Source organism: Zerene cesonia, chromosome 29 (genome assembly GCF_012273895.1).
Source record: "Zerene cesonia ecotype Mississippi chromosome 29, Zerene_cesonia_1.1, whole genome shotgun sequence".
NCBI classification, from domain to species: domain Eukaryota; kingdom Metazoa; phylum Arthropoda; class Insecta; order Lepidoptera; family Pieridae; genus Zerene; species Zerene cesonia.
Genome location: NC_052130.1, coordinates 6214840 through 6230705, shown reverse-complemented (window position 1 = coordinate 6230705; position 15866 = coordinate 6214840). Strand labels below are relative to the sequence as shown.

Genomic DNA, 15866 nt, shown 5'->3' with positions numbered 1-15866 from the left:
CTCAAAGTAAATTATATCAAAAATTCAAGTTTTAATCTCAAATTCGCATTTACCCTACCCATTTTCTTGGACTATAGAGTTTTAACGCCGGATATTATAGAATTTTGAAATTCTATAAGAATGCCTGTAAAAATATCAATTATGAGAATATCAATAATTCGAGCACGCTACAACTCGAATTAGTTTTAAATTTTTTTTTTCTGTCTTTTGCGTTGTGAAACTCTTCGTGAAATATATAGAAATAAATAATTTGTAGTCGGAAGAGGGTGAAAAACAAACCACATTACATTTTATCGTTTATTCAACATCATATAACTTACAGTAATTAACAATAATTTTCATTTTCTTCAAACAGGCCTGAGGAGCTATATATAAACAAATGAGAAAGAGTATATAAACACTATGAATGAATCTCTAACACTAACCACAAAACGCCGACCATAAACAATATAATTATTTATTACCGATTACAATATGCTAAAGCTAAGGGCAAGTAGGTATATGACAGTATAAAATTTTAACAAATTGAAGTGTATTATTATAGACTACAAAAATCGATAACACAATCAGCAAATTTCTATTTCGTTTTTAATTTTACTTAAGTTAAGCTAAGAGGTATAGATATTGAAGATTATAAACTTTAGAGATTCAACAAAGAGAGCTTTCTTTTAAGGTACCTACATATGACTAGTCTTTGGAAATTAACTACTAATGGCTTTGATTGTACATTATGAATGTTCTAACTTATTTAATACACACTCAAACACTCGATGAACAGTTCAAAAGCATGGCTATAATATCATAGTATTATTTTATTGAAGATCGATACCGAAAATCGTCTAGAAATTTTAATACAAAACATTTGATTTTTATTCGTTTGGTATGTGGTTTGATGTCATAACTCAATAGACATAGACACAAAAGTCAATTCATAATATCGCTAACAATAGTGCATATATATATAGTTATTTTCATATATTTTAACGCTTGCAAATTTTCAACGCAATAATTCTTTCGAGCTGACTAGTATTTCGCACTTTACGTATCAACAAACATGCCGAGTTTACAACACACAGGTTAAAATAATATTTTTTATCTATGAACTAGCGTTTACTATATTATCTGCATTAGGCAGTGTGTCGGTTGCTCCTCTAGATTTAAAATGTGCTTATTTAGTTAGCTACATCGCTGTTTATTGTATGGCTTGAAGCAATCACAGTATTTATGTAATGCAATTTCTTTATTGCTAAAACGTGAAATTATCTACACATTGTAATGCTGAGATATTTACATGATTTTAGGGCAAAACTACAATTATATTATGGGGGGATCTACTGTTTCAATATTTACTTCACGCGTTATTTATAGGTATAGACATCGAAGTATTAGAATGAGATAGAAAAAAGATTGTTAAATGAAAATAGCAACGAGAGAAGGAATTTTGCTACCACAGAACCAAAAAGTCATGAAGGCGGTGCATATTTTTTTACAGGTGCATACATTGAAACGATCAATTACGAAGATTTTTAAATGGTGGTCTACGTTAAATAAATAGGTTTTATTAATAAAAGCACCGAATCACGAATCATCCGCCTTCATGATCATTATAACTACATTTCCAAACATTAATGACTATAACAAAGTTACATTTTGGTTACATTGGTACATTTATAAATGTTTAATTTGGAACAATTTTAAATTGACACCATTAATTGATTATGAGTTTAATTTTAGAATAAGATTATTTTTTAAACATTATGTTTTAAATGAGAATTTTTTTTTAAAGAATGGAAAAGAATTACCACGAAGCGGGGTTGATTTTTGTATGCATTAAAAAAAAATCCCATTTACAAAGCATGCCACAAAACAAAAATTAATTTGCTTTAAATATCGTACAACATTTATAGAAATTTATTCAACATAATACGATCTGTAAGCCTTACACAATAAAAAATAAGCTTATCTGAGTAGGTTTTCACAACAGTCACATCTTCTATAACATAAATTGCGATACATTTTTTTTTATTAACTGTTCTCTAGAAAGGCCTAAGTCAAACAGTTATAACACCGAAAAGAAAATGGCCACAACCACAACATTGAAGTGCATATTTTAAAATACACTACACACAAAAACGGTCTACTTTAAATATATGCTCATGAATTATCTAATAATATTAATTGACATGAATACGGGTATATTAATAGTGAATAGGGTAGGCAAAGTGGTATATAGAATGCATCGTTTGTTAGTATGTATTTTTTAACTACGTCGTTTTTCCAGCATATGCTTTTTTCATCTGTATGAGTTACTCAACGTCAAAGTCCCGCTTCCTCATTTTAAAAATTCGCTTGTCAAAAAGCTATTGAAAAACACTTGTATAAAATGAAGGCCGTATATATTAACTGAAAAAAAAAACTAGCGCTTTCATTGCAGATAATAATAAAATATATATTTAAACGTTAAAATTTCTACATTGCAAATACTTAGCTATATTTTTTAAATAATCTTCTACAGCTTAAATAATATTGAGCTAGCTAATACATAATGTATTTAAGACAAAGATTTATTATTAATAGAATTTTCAATAAGTTAGTGAGAACACATATTTTCTATTCTAAGATAATATGATTTATAAAATATATTTTCTTTAATAAATGTCAAGAAAAATATAATGAACATATAAATAATTATTGCTCGATACAGATAGCATGATGCATATTTATATCATTTATTATTGGTAATGATTATGATTCAATTATAATATTATGATAACTCTGAAGAAGTTGCTAAGCGCTTTTTTACGCCATTACGCCATTTGCGGTTATTATATAATATTTAGATATATAATTGTGATTGTGATTTATATAATAGTAAGTCTAGTTTAGAATCTCACTAAAAAAACAAGAGATTATTAAGTCCCTTTTTATTTATTTTTTTTACAAAACATATTACTTGGTCGATTTCAATGAACGTACATAAGTACTAAAATGAAGTATTTTTCATCTTGTAAATTATTGATACCAAAAAATTAAATCGACTTCAATTTGTGTGACCAAACTTAAATGAGACCAAATCGAAGAGAGCTATAAAATAAAAAAAAGTATCATGAAAATCGGTTCACCCATTAAAAACTTATGAGTAAGAAACAAAAAAAAAACCAAAATGAAAGGTTGATTTGAAATATTGTTTCATATTTCGTTACTGAGTTTTATAATCGTTAGGTATCTTTCCCTAAAAGGAAATTCTATGACACCTTTATTAATTGGTACATAATATCCACATAACAATTAATCACGTGCATATCCAAAGGAATAAATAATTAAAAATATAAATAATAATAATAAAATTTTTGAAACTTGTCCAGTATTCATGATAATATTATAACGTATAGATTAATGTGGGAAGATTACACGAGGTAGAAAATAAATTACTAAGGAAGCATTGTTAGGTGTTCATATACATGTCACTTTCAAAACCCCTTTTTCGTTAGAACATCTCTTTTTTAGTTAGAATCCTACTAATAATATAAACGCGATAGTTAGTAAGAATGTATGGATGTTTGTTTGTTTGAATTATAGCTTTGGGAAATTGGGTACAGAGATAGGGTAGAGTAGTAGGTAGTCTGGATTAGCGTATAGGCTATTTTTTAACCGGGTACCACGCGAGAGACACCGCGGGTTACAACAAGTATGTTATAAATACACTGGTATATAAAACCAAAAGTAATCCTACCTTATAGATGTTTAATGCTACTGGAATTAACTAATAAGTACGTTTGAACTAATAATAAATTTTGAACATAATTTTAGTTATTAAAGATTTCCCTTGCAATAATTGCTACATAGGTATTTAGTTATAACTAGTTTTAAGCGTTATAACGAATAACGGGTTTCAATGGTGACATATACCTGAATACCTATTATTATAAACAACTACATTATGTCAATCTTATTTCAATAGGCTCGTTCAAAATAATTCAAATTTGAAATAAAACGAAATTCCAAAAATTGATACTATATCTATAATTCGTAAATTTGTCGATGTATTTTTATATTATTGTACGAGAATTCATTTAATACTGTATTTATAATTTAGACAACTTTTTAAATTTACTATGAAATAAAATGTATAATGATTCATTTGCAATTTCTTGTGTAAATTTAAATAAAAATATAATTACTATATTTCGCAGGCGATAAAATAATTCCTTTTGCCTTTTTGTGCGTGTCACGTCAACGCTAGGATATTTTTTTTTCAATATTAAACATAAAAACAATATTATGAATTATTGCTTTCAAAATTATTTTGTATTTGTCTTATGGAAAACTTTTGAAGTTAATTCGCTTCAAATTTAATATTGCTGGATAAAGCATGTAAGAATCAATAATTTAAAATTATATCTTATAAAACGATACGTTTAATATGCTTTAATTTAAAATAACAACCAATCATTTAAATAAAGTCTGTAGTCTATTACAACAACAAAATAAATATATTTATTAACTTGTAAGCACATTTTTTTCATAAAAATAAGATTTGTAATAACATTTGTAAATAAATCACTATATTATAATATTTTTTGTACACACGAAACTATTAAATTAAATCTTATAAAACACATGTTTATATACAATGAAAAGAACCAGTCTGTAATATAATTAATTGCAATTATTACCATAGGTTATAGATGGTAGAGAAAGCTTTTTTAAATACAGATTACGCATAGCTTCGAACACTGAGGCATATTTAAAAAGTCAAAATAATGGCCCTGATTGGCACTCCCCTATAAAGAATTTTTATTCTGTAAATTATATTCTGTTTTTTTACACATTTTTTAAGATTATATGACACTTCATTTATAAACTTTCCTATCACAAATGCATTCTAATAATTTCTCGCATTATTTATATAAATCAAACCAACACCATAAGTATAATGCAGGCCACTTGCATTCGCACAAATGCGCAAACTCATAAGTGCGGGACGACATTTGCAAATGTCGAACCATACGTGAACGGAGACATTCATCAACTGCGCGAATGTTTGCAGACAACTGAGTGACCCGAGGTATAATATATAGTTTATTCGTCTACTCAAACATTACAACTGGGTTTAATGACACTATTTGGGACATCAGAACTTATAAAATAGTATAACGTCCGATCTACATACGTCGTTACATTTTATTCGTAAATAATTATCATTTTGTATTGTGATACGTTTTGTTTGAAGCATTTAAAGCAATTTTATGCCGTAACGGCGTATCTATATCACTTGATGCGTTAATCTAAATAGTTCTAGAAGTTATAACAAATATTATCAACATCTACCAACGTGTAAGAAGAGAAAGTAGATGTAAAATAACAGTATGGAAACAGTTTTATTTTCTTTGAATAAAAGTCTAATATATAAAAACCTTCAATTATTATTTTGTAAAAATCTAGCAGACATGCAACGTATTCTGGTGAGATTATCACAAATCAAAAAGTAGTCTTTAACATTATTTTATACAATCGATCTACCAAAAAATTAAACCTTATTCCAAAATAGAAATAATTCTACAAATTGATACACACACAGTACCGCAAACAAAAAAAAAAACATTCTGTCAAAGTCATCAACCATTTGCAAATATGCAGTCATCACAATAAAAAAAAGAAAAAAAAGAAACAAAACTGTTTCCACTTGACAGCTGCTGTCAACTGTCAAATCTAATACGTCGAGACGCAGTCGGGCGGGTGGTAGATGCCGAACACGTTGAGCTCGTACAGACTCGCGAGCGTAATGAACAGCAAGTACCAGACCATGAGCACGGCGCCGAACTTGCGGTCGAGCTTCCAGCCGTTGGCGTGCGTGGCCAGCACGAGGAATATCACCGTCGAGAACAGGGACAGCGTGGAGTAGATTAGCCCTGTGATTTAAATACAACAAATTATAACTACGTTGAAAACAACGCATTTTAATGGAGATTAAACTATCAAATGTATTTTTTTATCTAAGAGCCCAACTCATGAAATTGCTTTAAATAACATCTCACGTTGCATGCTCTAGTTTCTCTTTAAAAAATTCCCTGATTATAATTTCCTAGTCTAGTATATATATATAGTCTAGGTATAGCCGTTTAGTTTAGATAAAGTAATAAACGTCGTCCGTACGCTTACCTTTGCTAATAACGTTAACATGGCTGCCGGGATGTATGATGGCGGTCTGGATGAACCAGGGCAAGCCGAGGCACACCAGGATGTCGAACACGTTCGAGCCCACCGCGTTGGACACTGCCATGTCACCGTACCTTATTTAAAAAATACACCATTTCATTTTGTTGATATGTTTGTTGGTTTATTACCCTCATAGGCTTGTGTACTTGCAGTGGAAACAGATAAGGTGATTATCGCTTGATAGTAAGCGGTCACCACCGCCCATGAACATTCCCAGAGGTAGGGCCTCTGCGAATGCGCTGCCCGCTTTTAAGGGCTGAGGGATAAGATAAGAGAAGAAAAGAAGGAATGGAAACTGTGAAGATGAAAAGAAAACCCACTCAGCGTACGAAACACAGTAGCACGCTAATATTGCACGCCGGTCTCCTGTGGAGGTGTGGTACTTCCACGGTGCGGGCTAGCCCAATTTGTGTCAAAACGTGCTTGGCTCCCACATTAAAATTATGTGTGTGTGTGTGTGTGTGTTTTATTATAGAGGGAAAAAGTACTTCTCAATATAATATAAATAAGTATCCTCAGGTTTGGATGTACGAACTGGTATGTCGGTCTCGACTCCGTGGTCCATACCGACTAAAAAACCCTCTTTCTTATTTTGTCCATATCCCCGAGGGACGGCCGTGAGGCTCTACTTCACGGGGGGACAGACAGCATGAGCTTTTCCTCTTATTTAATCTACTTTGTTGTGTGTGTGTGTGTGTGTGCGCCTCACCCCTCCTTGATGACGGCGAGCGAGGAGAGCGCGTCGGGCACGGACACGCCGGCCGCCACGAACGTCAGCCCCATCACCGTGTCCGGGATGCCCAGCGTGTAGCCTAGCGTGGTGATGGATAAAGTTTACTGGTATTTATCTCGAGATTGACTGTTTATACTCTATAGCCGACGACCAAAGTTAAACATACATCGATTGTTAATTTAAGACCAAAATCTGTTTAATTGACAATCTCCCTCTTTTTTGGAGTTGGTGAAAACGGATCCTCAATCAAACGAATGGAACTAACTGTTTTTACAAAAAGGAAAAAATATCAAAATGGCTTCAAAAAGTTCAACTTCAACGAAGAAAGCTTCAACTTGCAACTTACAATAATACGAGCTCGCATAGAACTAAAAAATCTCATCATTTACCTCGCAATGAGAGAAACTTAAAAGAACATATATATAAAAATGAATCCCCATTTCCCTTAGTCACGCCAACACGCGTGAACGGCTGGACCGATTTCAAAAATTCTTTCACCATTAGAAAGCTGCAATTACACTGAGTGACATAGGCTATATATGCAACACGGGTGAAATAGCTAGTCTTAAATAAAAAATCATTATACACATACATAATAGAAACGAACAACTTCTTAAAAATTCACTATTCACATGCGTGCACAACACTCACCGATAACGGTAATCATCCAGACCATAAAGTACGAGTAAAAGGATATCCACAGCATCGAGATAATGAAGGTGACGGGGTACCAGCGGCCGCGGCAGTCCGGCATCGTGCGCCGGCACGACCAGTGCACCGGGAACGCCACGTACCAGCACGCGAGCTGCACGAAGTCTGACACACACACATACACATACACTTCATATATTTGTCTATACAATAGAAATACTAAAAAAAAGCAGTGGTGGCTCGGTGGTGAAAACCTAGGACTTCAAAATTGATAAGTTGGGGTTCGAGACCGGGCGAGCGTACAGGAAATAAATTGATTTTTCAATTTATCTGCACATGTGGATAACATCACCACCACTCGAAACGGTGAAGGAAAACATCGTGCGAAAACCGGCGAGAAAGAAAAGTCCGAGAATCAAAAATTCGACGCCTATGACATCTGCCAACCCGCACTTGGCCAGCGTGGTGGATTTTGGCCTGAACCCTCATAGAAGGCTTGTGTCCCAATGAAATTAAAGAAAGGTGTCGTAATTGAATGAATATGCTTCAATGCACAATCTCTACGAATGCGCACCACGTTACTAAGTGATTCGACATTTTATAAGATTAGCTACAAGTTCATCTGAGACATCTGTATCTTAACTGACAAATGTTCATGCCACAGATTACTAAAACACATTTTATATTTGACAATAGCATATTATGAAAAAGAGGTAAAAAAAGGGGGTAATCTAATGTATACTGTAAAAGATACAATATAATATAAAACACCCATAACAATCGTATATATTTTATAAGAATTATGTACTCACTGGCTCCGATGGGCTTGACGAGAGGGTCCACAGCTGTCTCGGGATTGTATTCCTTCGCCTTGTAGTAGGGCTGTGGTTGTGGCTGGAATTATGTCATATCATTTTTACAAAAAAGGAACATTGCAAGTAATCATCAGGCAGGCATTATATTTCCTCGCGGACGAATTTCAACAAATACCCGTGGCCCCTTCACCAAAGTGGCTCGGCGATACACAGTGGGATTTTAGTCAGTAGGAATCCGACTTAACCCAACGGTACTTCCCCGTGGGCCGTGGGTATGTTAAAAAGCATTGCAATTTCTCTCACAATAATTACTGAACATTAGTCAAGTCGTTGTGGTCTATGACAACAGTCGCTGGTGAATAACCGATATCGTCATGGAAAGGATCAATAACCGTAATTCAGCAAAAAAAGTGAAGTCCCGTGTACTGGGGTATGGGGCGGATGATATACATTTGTTTCACTGATCGATTTTCTTTTGGACAAGTAGGTGTGCCTTCTGTGTCCTGCCAGACCGAGACATTTTTTTTTGTGCGTCCCTACCGGGAATCGAACCCAGGACCCCCGGTTCTACGCTAACGCGTTAACCACTGCACCAAGGAGGCGGTCTTAACCAACTGTTTTGGAAAATGTTAACAGTCACTAGAGTATCTTAACATCATTTCGGAAATCCACGGTAACATTGAAATTTTAAGTTGTATAGCATTGAAATGCTTCAATGAGAGATTTTAAAAGTAAAGATTTGATTACAATAAAATAAAATTACAACTTCGTTACGAGGCGGGATTCGAACCCGCGTCATTTTGCTAAACGTAGCATCGCCTAGGCCTCATCCATGCTAACATTCCATACTTGGTATACTTTTTTTTAGAATTGTAGAATCAGTATGTGTTTTAAAAATTGTAGTTGTAGACATAAAAAGGTCTATGTAATACAACAGTCGCGTCTTGAATAAATCGAATTAAATTGTATACCTGTTGCGTTTGTTGCGTTTGTTGTTCCGCTTGTCCAGGGGTCTGTGGCGTTTGTGCATTTTGTTGTTGTGGCTGCTGAGTGACGTTCCAACCCTGATTAGCTGGTGGTTGTTGCTGGAAAATAACACAAATGTTGCATGTTTGTGGTTTTTTTTTTTTTGGAGCAGAGCGTGCAAACGGAACAGGTGGGTCAGCAGATGTTACGTGGTCACCATCGCCCTTAAACACTTTTAACACTGGTGGTGTAACAGGTGATTACCCGGCCTTTAAAATAATTTTAATAAGTTGTTGTTGAATGTTGTTTGTCTTGGGAAAAATACTGGTCTGTTAATGATTCATCAGGATGTTTTGATAAAATCGTATGATAACTTAGCACGAATACAGGGAAGAGATAGAAAGGAGTAAAGGAGAATATAAAAATGTTGATGACTAAAGAGGAACGGATGTTAATAGAAATTATGCGGGCTGTACATACATTGGTTGCTGATTTATATCCGGCTCAAAGGACCTATTAATCATATTTACTATTTGTCAAACATCAAAAAACGCGTCCAGTGAGCTGTGTTAATTTAATAGTACTGATTAATTATATTGAAAATGATGCTCTTTCCCAATAATGCTTACGTTGCGAACATGTAGTGAGTTTAGTTCCAATTACTAATGAATAGCAAATAATACGACATCAGCCAAAACTCAAAAGCAATCAAAACAATGTGATACTTTGCCAAATGCTTAAACTTGGGTTTTTGTGTGTGCAATAGTGTAGTGATATGTTTCTTGGTCCCACCCGTGGTTGGTATCCCACACGCAGAGATAGTATCCGAATACCTAAGCTGTATATAAGAAGTGTGTTGATGTGTATATTTTGATAGGATCCCATGCTGCATACGAGTAGAGTAGTGTATAGTTACCAGTGCAGTCTCTTGGTCCCACGCGTTGTTGGGATCCCACGCGCTGGCGGGGTCCCACACGGGCGCCGGCTCCGCGTTGTACGCCGCGTTCTCGTACGCGCCCGACGGGTTGTACGCTGCGGTACATATTGTGACGAATGTAGATAATAGTAATAAAAGTAGTTAAAAATATAAATTAAAGCAGTAAAGGATAGAAGGTGTTGTTTTTACAGTCATTTTCAATTGACCTTGACACTTATTTGTTGACTGAGAAACCTGGAACACGTTCCCTTTCACGCTTTCTTGTGAAAATTTCCTCCCCGATAACAGAAAAAAAGCTTTACAGGACAAAACAAAAGGCCTCGTTTTTTATCCATTATAATTTAACAACGTAGCGGCATATATTCTAAAGCAAGAGAAATCCTATCTGCATTGACATTAAATATGTTTTTATTAGAAAGAAAAGATAGCAATAACTCACGAGCGGGTTCAGCGGGCGAGTCCTTGGTCTGCCCGTCCACGTTGCTGTAGGGCGCCGCAGCCGGGGGCGCTGGCGGTTGGCCGCCGCTTCTGTGTTGTTACACAGATAATTGTATTCTTCATTGACTTACAGATAAATTCTATGCAACATACGACGATGTTATAGTCAATCATGGTAATTGTAAACAATGCTCAATAAACTTTTAACTATGTTAAAAACATATATTTTTCTAATGTTCATATATATATTTTTAAGCTATTGCATAGCTTCTATCGCGGGCCTTGAGCGTGGAGACTTTTTGAAATATAAAATAAGGGAAAAATACTGCTTAAATAAAAAAAAAAAATAAATCATGATAATTACATAAGTTGATAAAAAATGCTATGCAATAGCTTTATCACGGCAGTCTCCGAGTGCCAAACGTCTTTTTATTATATTAAAGTTTTTTAAACATTTTGCAATTAATTAAAAATATTACAATTCCACTGATAAATAAATCATACGTTGTTTATCTTTTCAAAATCGTACAAATCATGCCAATGGAACGATCGAACGCCTCCTTGAGGAGGTGGTACAGTGGTAATCGGCCGACAGTTCCATCGAGAAGTCCTGAGTTCGATTCCCGGTGCGGACTAACAAAATAAATGTCAGTCTGACAGGACACAGAAAGTTGATCACCTCATTGTCCATCAAGAAAATCGTTCAGTGAAACATAGGAGACATGATGGAAATAAAATACATAATATGCCCCATAAGGAGAGGCGGGACTTCACTGGTTAAATAAAGTCCACGATATTTAAAGTGACAAATACTTTATATTTTTGTATATTGTACTGGATTTTACTCTATTACACTCTATCCTACTTTTAGCACTGTATCTTAAGTACTTAAAGTCCATTAAATGCACAACATTTAATGGACTTTAAGTATAAACTGCTTTTCGAATTGGTGGTAAATAGCAGTGGTGAGGACCTCGGACTTTAAAATCGATAAGTCGGGGTTCGAGACCAGACGGAGCGTGCAGGAAATAAATTGATTTTTAAATCTATCTGCACATGTGGATAACATCACCACCACTCGAAACGGTGAAGGAAAACATCGTGAGAAAACCGGCAAGTTCGAGAATCAAAAATTCGATGACATGTGACATCTGCCAACCCGCACTTCGCCAGCGTGGTGGATTATGGCCAAAAAACCCTCATAGGAGGCCTGTGTCCCAGCAGTGGGAACATATATGGGCTAATGATGATGATGATGAATTGTCCATAGAATAGATTGAAAAGCGTTTAAATGAGAAGTTGAGATTTTCGCGTGAGCAGCTCAAAAGGAAGGGGCCACTCACGCAGCTAGGATAATGTTGAAGCACAAAAGCTAAATATAGTATTAATACTACTCTTTGGCACTGTATCCTACACTACTACACTGCACTCTACTGCACTGCACTGTACTGCACTGCACTGTACTTGTAAGTGACGAGCGCGGCCTGCTCCTCGCGCGTGGGCAGCTTGAAGGGCAGCGGCCACGTGAGCACCCAGGCCTCCAGCGCGGTGTTGAAGCGGAGCGCCACGCAGTACACGCCGTACATTATCAGCATGAATAGGGCTTCGGGCCTGCGACATGCGAGCCTCATGAGTGTCATGTCTAATTCGCTGGATTGTAATCTAACTGTGTATAATCTTGCTGTGAAACTTACTTTAGTATAAATTTATGAAAAAAAAATCAATTAAATTAGAATGTTAAAATAATATTACCGCCATGATGCATATAACATGACAAAAAAAAAACGTGTATTCTTTATACGTTTTTTTAGGTACGAAAATATACTTGGAAGAAAAAAAAGACAAGTAGTGAAACAAATTACTATGAAATTCATGTGAAGCATGAGTATAAGACCTGTGTACTATTGCGATGACTGCCCAGAATAGGCGAAAACCATTCCCCTTTTAAACTAGGACTGGATCGGTATACGATGTAATACATTTTTATTAAAAAGGTATTAAAGATTGCGAAGTTTAGCGGGATCTCGAAGTACGATTTAAGATTACGTTAATGCGATCAAATATCCTGAAAATTACTTTTACAATTATTCTGAACATCTAAGTTTATATGATTTCTATTTTCTTTTATAATAAAAATATATTTTTTGTATTTTCCCTAATTATTATTTGTACTATTTTATATTTATTATTTGTACTGCAAGTAGCCGTTATATACACCAGCAAGCAATCAAATCACTATATCAGAGAGCCTTTAACAATTAACTAAAACGAAATTACACTACGACACAAATCGAATCAACATCAAGAACCCACACGCCACAACTCACCAGGACACATAGTTGTTCGCGATGGTGCACAGCATCACCAGTATCGAGATGGCGTAGAAGAAGCAGTCGCGGCAGAGCGGCCACCAGTTGAGGTGCGACACGGTGCCGGCGCACAGCGCGCAGACCGATATCACGAACATTATGTTGAATACCGCTGAGCCGATCACGCCGGACACGCCTGGATGTGATCAAGCGTTGAACATCCTTAGCGTCTATTGTGGGAGTGAAGCACGCTTCGGCAGGAATTGGACCAGGTCGCAACGGGGATGTACCACGCGCCCACAGAATACCGGTGTGAATAGTAGCATGCTATTGTGTATCGTACGATGAGGGGAGGGCGGCTTTTTCCTCACCATTCTCAATCCATTTCTTTTTTCCAGAATCCTTTCCTTATCCCTTACTCCCTAAAAATGGGCAGCGCATTCTACTATCACTTTGTGAATGTTCATGTGCGGTGGTGATCGCTTACCATCAGAACATTATTAAAAATGGAAAGCAATGTTGACACCGTATAATCGACGGCACCGAACTGTAGCTAGCTAGATAGCTGCGCTTAGATATTGTGCTCAAATTGCATTTATTAAAGCAAACATTTATACATCGTCTCAAATTTTTTGGTCTGTTTATCGCATGTCGCGTGACGGTCGGTCGCGGAGTAGGGATTAAGTGGAAGGCGCTCGACAGAGCAGCCGAGGCCAATATGGCGGCGTCTATAGTTCCATCAGTTGACCATCAGTTAAATATCTATAATATGAAAACAAGATTCACTTTTCCGTGGTTTCATAAAACCACACAATCCTTATTTCTGCGTTACGGAAGATCGTGATTCTGTCGCCGCGCCCAAAGCCCGCGATAAAACCGACTAGATGAGCAAGCACCACGGGCAGACGGCTCGTGTAGAAGGACAAGGGCATACCAATGTCGTCCTGCGCGCAGAAGACGCCGATGACGACGGTGGCGAGCTCGGGCGCCGACGAGCCGGCCGCCATGAACGTCGCGCCCGCCACGTCCGGCGCCAGCTTCAGCTCTGCAATCGATCGGTTAGACAGGAAATAACATATAACAATTGGGCGAAATAACACTGCTGCGTTTCATAGCCGACTCCGCGGTTCCCGCTAATACGCTATCTTTTGAAAATTTCCTCCCCGACAACAGAAAAAGCTTTACAGGACAAAACAAAAGCCCTCGTGAGGGTTTTTTTTTTTATCCATTGTAATTTAACAATATAGCGGCTTACAGTCTCGTCGAAACGCTACGAATGCGAATGTTCACGGGCGGTGGTGATCGCTTACCATCAGGCGAACTACCAGCTCAGTTGCCCGCTATGACATAAAAAAAAAATACCTTCACAGATCCTGTCCAGGCTGCAGACGAAATATTCGTCGCACACGATGGCCAGCCCGATGAAGGTGAACACGGCCACGATGATGTGGATGATGAGACCGCCGTGCTTGCGCGCTGATTGGCCCATGAGGGGTCTGGGGAACTGCGGAACGGATTTGATAGGATTTGTGTCTGTGACTGTGTCGATTGGTGTTCAAAGTGTGAATAGATCATTACAATTTAAGTGTTTGATTTTTTTTCCACTTAATGTAAATTCGACAGTTTGAAGGAAACCGTCTTAAAAAAGGTAATTTGGACATCTCAAGACTCTCTCTGATCTGCCAACCAGCTGCAGCGTTAATCGAATATGAAAATATTATTTTTCAACTAGGCCGTTATTATTCATTTGGAATCGTGAAAAAAAAGGAAAATTATTTGTGCTTACAATAACAGACTCGACCTCCATAATACCCAGCGTGTCTACATTTTATTTAGTCCCGTATGCAATTTCTCACTATTCCCAGTTCATTCCTTTAGTCCCCTCGTCAATCCATCCCTCATCCCCCCCGATCCTTTAAAAGCGGGCATCGCATTTGCAGCGGCCCTATCTTTACAAATGTTATTTAAAAATAAGTTGGTTTAAAAGTTTAAATACTTGTTCAATCGCCGGTGGTGTACAATTATCTCTCAGTGGATGCACCGTAGCAATCGACATCTCCCTAATTTCCTCTTCTTTCCGAATATCAGCCGTTTCCTTATCCTGGAAATCAATATGAAATTTTGAAACATTATGACGTGTTTATTTGTTGGTAAAAAAAAAACGAGCTGTCAAATATATGAAAAACTATGCTACCGACAACGTATAAACTTTTAAAATAGCTTTAATATACATATCCATACATTATAAAGAGGAGAAGTGTTTCTAAAATTTGCAATTAAAAACTATTGTCCCGATTTTGTCGTAATTTACCGGTTCCTAAGAATGACCATTCATAAAATTGTCAAATTTTACATGAAAGTTCTTTAAGTTTGAAAAGTTTACTCACATCCTCGTAGCCAGCGTCTTTCTGCTTCTTTTTCTCTCCTTCTTCTTCCTCTTCCATTGATTTCATAGCCTTCTTCCCGCCATCCGTAACTCTGTCTTCTTCATTACTCGCTACGCTGGGAGTGACTTTAGTATCGCGTTCTGAAAATTTACAATGTAAAGAATCCTTACTAATATTATTAATGTGAAGTCTGTTTGTTTGTATGTCCTCGTCCGATGAGTGGGAGAGTCGGCAAATGTTCATAGCGTTGGTCGGCGATGGTAGCGCTTACCATCAGGCGACCCACCAGTTCCTTTGCCAAATGGGACATGAAAAGTGACAGTCTAAGCTCGTTGGTGAATATACACCAAACTAAATTTAACCTTACCTTCTTGATTTAAAGTCGGATTTTACAAAGCCCACCCAGGATAG

At 36.4% G+C, this 15866-nt stretch overlaps 2 protein-coding genes across 2 annotated transcripts in view; one reads left to right on the top strand and one right to left on the bottom strand.

Annotated features, from left to right (window-relative positions):
• The window catches only part of LOC119838037 (casein kinase I-like), an 8196-nt gene extending 3996 nt beyond the window's left edge, over window positions 1–4200 (top strand). Inside the window, exon 6 of the mRNA XM_038363850.1 lies at window positions 4194–4200. Coding sequence (XP_038219778.1) covers window positions 4194–4200 — 7 coding nt within the window. The remainder of the gene's footprint in view (window positions 1–4193) is intronic.
• Window positions 4201–4831: 631 nt separating this feature from the next.
• LOC119838036 (probable sodium/potassium/calcium exchanger CG1090) lies at window positions 4832–15698 on the bottom strand. The gene is made up of 14 exons (XM_038363848.1): window positions 15456–15698; window positions 15065–15169; window positions 14431–14572; window positions 14003–14113; window positions 13087–13264; window positions 12224–12370; window positions 10761–10849; window positions 10301–10416; window positions 9390–9503; window positions 8416–8497; window positions 7604–7768; window positions 6929–7031; window positions 6163–6293; window positions 4832–5912 (listed from the first exon to the last, which is right to left on the bottom strand). Exons 1-14 carry the CDS (start codon window positions 15696–15698, stop codon window positions 5713–5715), a joined length of 1926 nt encoding a protein of 641 aa, XP_038219776.1. The 3' UTR covers window positions 4832–5712.
• Window positions 15699–15866: the final 168 nt, after the last annotated feature.